General features: G+C 40.8%; 1 protein-coding gene across 1 annotated transcript; it reads left to right on the top strand.

Annotated features, from left to right (window-relative positions):
- Nucleotides 1-1,490: 1,490 nt before the first annotated feature.
- Nucleotides 1,491-5,384, top strand: LOC124466301 (fibroblast growth factor 4B-like). The gene is made up of 3 exons (XM_047018097.1): nucleotides 1,491-2,111; nucleotides 3,270-3,373; nucleotides 3,842-5,384. The coding sequence occupies exons 1-3, from the start codon at nucleotides 1,817-1,819 to the stop codon at nucleotides 4,016-4,018; spliced, it is 576 nt and encodes a 191-aa protein (XP_046874053.1). The 5' UTR covers nucleotides 1,491-1,816; the 3' UTR covers nucleotides 4,019-5,384.
- Nucleotides 5,385-5,699: the final 315 nt, after the last annotated feature.

Genomic DNA, 5,699 nt, shown 5'->3' with positions numbered 1-5,699 from the left:
TCAAGTTGTTTTTTTTCATCACAGGTCAGTGTATGTGAGGCATAGACCCAATGGTGTGAGGGCATGGGAGATGAGAGAGTTGTCTTGAGCACATCCAGGGTTAGCGCGGTTTATTTGCAGACACTGCACCCTAGCGGTTATGAGGCAAAACTTTCAGTTTTTCTAAATGTACTTGCTGGGAGTAGCGGTCCACACTTGAGCTGCAGACAGACTGAAAGTCTAGTAGTGTACAAAAATTTGGTAGGCCCACTATAATTAAAAGACGTATAAACCTACAGTACATACTCTTGATATTAGTCACACAAATTGACACACTGAACACACTGTTGCATGAAGGATGAACTCTCAGAATTAGCTTTATTCGCCATGTAAGTTCACACAAACAATGAATTTACTGTGGCAGGAAGGTGCATACGATGAACATATACTAATCTCTCCAACTTCAAAAAGCATGTAATTGATTAAACACGACACGTCATGGGTGCCAGTAATAATAGCCTATTCACAAAAAGGCCTGGTCGTTTATAAACAATTGTTTACTATTCTTTGCAACAACAAAAAAAATCTCAAAATAATAAGAAATATAAAGTATGTTATTAAAGAGTTCGTGTACGGACACCTCAGGTCGGGTTGAGTTTGACTTGACAACAACCACCTACATTCCTTATATGAGGATTATCCAGCTCGAAAGGAATTACAAATTTGTACGAGAACAAGTGCAAAAACCCGCCGTGTCTCGCTTCACATCCCAATGTCATTCTTGATGTTTTACACAATGGCGCAGACCTTTAATTTGAACTTTTTTTACTTTTAAGGGCAGTGGAGCCGAAGGGGAAATCTCATTAGAACAAAGCATTGGAAATTCCTCGCAACGAGTAGTCCAATGAGCGCAAAAGGCGTATGCCTATGTCTGATAAAGCTGCTTCACCTCTCAAATGACTAAGAAATACAACATTAGGCTACCAATTAACATTGTATTGTGTATCATTCCATATATCAAAAGTAGAATTTCATAAGAATTCCAGCGCGTGTTATTTTCCTGTTATTGTTCATTTATAGCTATGTCTCCTGCTCAACAGTCTGTTGGCTTTTCAGTTTCCTACACTACATCCTGCAATACATCATCGGTTTTATTTTCAGTCCATATAGGAGGATGTTTTAGACAAAGATCGTGAGTATAGGCTAATCTTTGTCTGTGTAGGCCTACATTCCAAGAATGTAGTCTAGTTGACTTCCAAACGTGATATTTCAGGAGTGCAAAACAAAGTTAAAGCAGAAAATCTAACTTGACCATACCATTTCAGTTTAAAGTTACCAACGCTAAGAAGATTCATCTGGAGGCACTCAAGCAAAGCTTTTTGCGCGCCTTGGCCGGTTTGCTTCCGAGCGCAGTGCGCACGAGAAGGGGCGGGGAGGTTTCCTCAAATGACTTTGTTTCGGTGGCAACTACTGAGCATGTGGAATGTGAGTAAACTTTTGTTACAGTAGGTGGCGTGTGATGTAATTTCGAGGCAGATATAAGTATCGGCAAAATAGAATGGACATGGCCATGCCTTTCAACTTTGCCGAAAAATCACAACTCCAACCCAGAGGACCTTCGGATCTAACCAAGGAGAGTTACAGCAGACCTTCGTACACGGTTTAGCTACTGCAGACTTCATGCAGTCATATAGAACTTGGCTTATTCTTTTCACTGGATAGTGTTGCGTAGGCTCCTGCAATAGTCTTTGTCACTTTATCATTGACTTGTGAGTAACCGAAGAATATATATTAAAAAATCCCGTAAGAACACCTGTGTCGCCACCGGCCAACTGTGATGTATGTCCAAGCGTCCCTTCTCCCGTTGCTGGTGTGGGGACTGGTGTGCAGCTCAGTGCGCACTGCCCCGTTCACCCGTAGGATTAACGGGACTGTGCAACGGCAATGGGAGACGCTCTACTCGCGTTCATTGGCTCGAAACCCGTGGGAAAAAAGAGACTTAAACCGGGACGGTGACTACCTAATGGGTATAAAAAGACTGAGACGTCTGTACTGCAACGTTGGCATTGGATTTCATATTCAAGTCTCCCCAGATGGAAAGATAACGGGAGTGCATAACGAAAATAGATACAGTAAGTTATATTTCATATTCACTTTCCTAGGCTATACGTAATACGCTGTCCGGCAGAATGGGTTTCTTTAGATCTGTAGCTATGCCCTCACCTGGTGAAACCGTGGGAACTTAGTTAATTGGGTTGCCCCCCCCCCCCCCCCCCCCCCCCCCCTGCAGTGCTGCTTTACAGTGCTTTTGTATAATATCGTAGTATAATATTCCTCAATTTTATATATATTATAATGTAATCAGAGTGAATTCACAGAATAATACAATATAGTATAATATAATATAAAGGAAATATTTTACATGGGCAAACATTTCTCTCCCTTTATTATTAGCCAATGAGTGTTCTGTTTTGGCATGAATGTCTTGACTTTGCAGGTCTTTGATTCATATGCTTGCTTGAACAATATTTGCGGCCTCTATTTCAAATAACAGGGCCTGTGGCTATGTTTCAAGGTGTCAGACAGAATCAGTGATTCCAAGAGATCTGAGGCTTCGGCATTGAATGATGGTGATAACTGTAGGCTATCATCTAAGCTGAGTTAAGATAGGGTTGGTAAGGTCAGGTGCTTCACAATCATGAATAACCATCTCTCTTCCTATCTGTTGATTGATCCCTTCTTTTGAAGTCTATTCTATCGATCTAGGATATTCAACCCCTGTATGATGACCATAAAATACGTCTGTCCGATATATAATTGTATCTATGTAATCTATGTTAGCGTAGTCTTCCAATGAATTCGGGCACTTCTACCGCACTCTCACATCAGTCCATGGAAAGAAATAGAGATACCACTCCCTCAAACAATACACGCCACTGGGATGAGAGAGAGTTTAATCTCCCATTGACAGCCATAGACATAACAGCAGAGCAGTGTTTACCTCGGAGAGCTCCATCTGTCAGGGGGCATTGGTACAGTGGGGAGGGTTGACTGGAGGAAGTCTGTTATACAGACCCACTTCAGGCTCAGATCCATCATACTTTAGAGGACGGTTCTTAGTGGGAAGGAAGACAGTATTTCCTCTCAGGTCAGGATGTGTCTGTTGCAGGTTGAAAATAGACCTATCCACCAGCTCTTATCAAGTTCATCTAGTTCTCCACGCCAGGCATACACAATGGGGGAAACACCAAACAGTAAACACATCAATAACCTGCTTGGTCTCCTTCTAGGTCTTCTGGAAATATCTCCAGTGGAGAGGGGTGTGGTGACGCTTTTTGGGGTTCGTAGCGGCCTCTTCCTGGCCATGAACAACAAAGGGAAGCTCTATGGATCTGTAAGTATGCTGGACGGGAGCGAATGTAGTTGCTGTTTTCTTGCACAGATAAAAACACAATTTTCTGTATTCGAGAGCCTGTAAACTGACAATTGATATTCAAAGACCTTGACGTGTCCTCACTTGTTTCCCAGCAAATGTGTAAGGGTTAGAGACACCTGTGCATTCTGTACACCAACATCACAGCTCTGGACTTGGGGATCCTTTCTCAGAACACAAACACAGTATCCTTTAACCTATACACTAACATTATACTCTACACAGAAAAGTTAAATATACTTTTTGTACCTTTAAGAATAATATAAACCAAGGTGAGTGAATGTACAGTGTAGACCCTAACCATAATGACATGTCAGACAATGATGAGTGTAGTTAGGATTGGTGCAGACCATGACATGGAATTATGTACCTCAGTCAGGGTGCACAAGGCCACAATTAACATCTATTTTTCCCTTGTCTCCTCCGCAGGGTCATTTCAGTAACGAGTGCAAGTTCAAGGAGACACTTTTGGCTAACAACTACAATGCTTATGAGTCAGCGGCACACCCAGGGATGTACATAGGCCTGAGCAAGACAGGCAAAACCAAGAAGGGTAATAGAGTGACTCCGGCCATGACAGTGACACACTTCCTGCCAAGGATCTGAACAGAGCGCCATTGTGACGGCCGGGGTCTAACCATGCACTTTCAACATGTTTTCTACAGTGTGACGAGGATGTGATATATTTAAATTATTTATTTATGATTTTCTGAGATTTATTTTTATTTTGTGATCTGTGGGATAGCAGGTGAGGGAAAATAATGAATGAGAGCCCTTTTTTTGGTTCTTTAAGTACACACATAAACAACCAAAAACATATACATCAGATGTGAGCTGCTAAAAGTGTTTGAGATAACTGAACTTTAAATTAAGTTCCCACATTAATACAACATATAGAGATGCCTGTTGCCATAAAATAATCTTTTGTTGCAGATACAACCCTTTCCTGTTTTGTAAAGTATTGTTTAGAGCCCTATATGGTTCTTACTGATCTGAAAAGGACACTCTGAAATACATTCTGAGGGTTTATCTAACAAACAAGTTTGTGTGCAAATTGCACTGTTTGTAAATCGTATTGTGATGGTTAGTGATTAGTTGATTTGCCAGAGACCTGATCTCATGGGCATGAATTACACAGTTAGAACCAGAGAGAGCTAACCATTGAGGAAAGAGACAATATTGTCACAGTTAGAGTATATAAAGATTTCCTCATGGAAATATTAGGGTCTTTTGTTCAACGGTTGTGATGATGTGCAATTACAGATAGGGAGGTCTCAAGCATAAACTGAACAATCCTAGTACCATGATCTGAGGTTTCTTAAAGCTGTGCCCTGTGGTTTTCTCAATCCCAAGGTGCATGTGAGTATAAACAGATCCCCACAATTTACCCTATCTGAATAGCTTGCATGTTTTTTGTGTTTTTTAGAGTCCTTGTAGTATGTTTTGTCAGAGAAAAGGTGTGTGTCCAGAAATTATATATCAGTTTACTACCTCATGATGGATCGGTTATGTCTCCCTTGAATTAGCTTTGAGGATTGTGTTCTGTCTGTGTTTGTTTGTATATTTAACAGTATCTGCCGCAGCATGTTAAACTATCCAGTAAACAGTTCCATAGAGGATCTTACTGTGATCTGTTTGATCAGGTGAACTAAAGGAACAAATAATTGTTGCCATTGGTTGTCAGCAAGTAATGGCATTTCCATAATGTTCTCGTGTTTTTTTTATTTCATTTTTCAAATGGCGTAAATTGTGCCAAGTATGTGACACTGTACAGTGCGTGATGTTGATCATCTTCTGACCTGAGATGAAACCTGTATTTGGGAGTAAATTTGATCCATCCAAACGTGGGATTAATACAAATATAACCAAAAGGAATGTAATTTTTTGCTGGCACTAGATTCTGTCAGCGTGTAAGGAGTTAAGGTGTAGCTGGTGTAAACGTCAAACTGAACGTGGATGTTAGACGTGTGTGTCCCCCGTCATGCCTTTCTATGTATCAAACATATCTGTAGTTTTATACAGGTCCCCTATAAACATTGTGGTCTATGTGCTGTGCACATTCTCTAATATTTTAAAGAGTCAATAAATTACGTGGTGCAACAATTTGTTATTGTCTCAATGTCTTTCCACTGAACGATGAAATCAAGAGAACCCTAAGGTAAAGTGGAGTTTAGTACAGGGCCCCTATAACAGACCAAGCGTATGGTCTGAAGCAGATACACAGTCCCATAGGCCTCAGACAGTCACATCACACAGTACAGTCCTACAATAGAATTCCACAGTCTCA

Source organism: Hypomesus transpacificus, unplaced genomic scaffold (genome assembly GCF_021917145.1).
Source record: "Hypomesus transpacificus isolate Combined female unplaced genomic scaffold, fHypTra1 scaffold_90, whole genome shotgun sequence".
Taxonomy (NCBI): Eukaryota; Metazoa; Chordata; class Actinopteri; order Osmeriformes; family Osmeridae; genus Hypomesus; species Hypomesus transpacificus.
This window is presented reverse-complemented; position numbering and strand designations above follow the sequence as displayed.

What these genes read in the sequence shown, in the direction of transcription:
- LOC124466301 (XM_047018097.1), top strand. Translation starts at nt 1,817, where the DNA reads ATGTATGTCCAAGCGTCCCTTCTCCCGTTGCTGGTGTGGGGACTGGTG. An exon ending in GCATAACGAAAATAGATACA is followed by an intron (nt 2,112 to 3,269) that starts GTAAGTTATATT and finishes GTCTCCTTCTAG; the next exon opens with GTCTTCTGGAAATATCTCCA. An exon ending in AAGGGAAGCTCTATGGATCT is followed by an intron (nt 3,374 to 3,841) that starts GTAAGTATGCTG and finishes TCTCCTCCGCAG; the next exon opens with GGTCATTTCAGTAACGAGTG.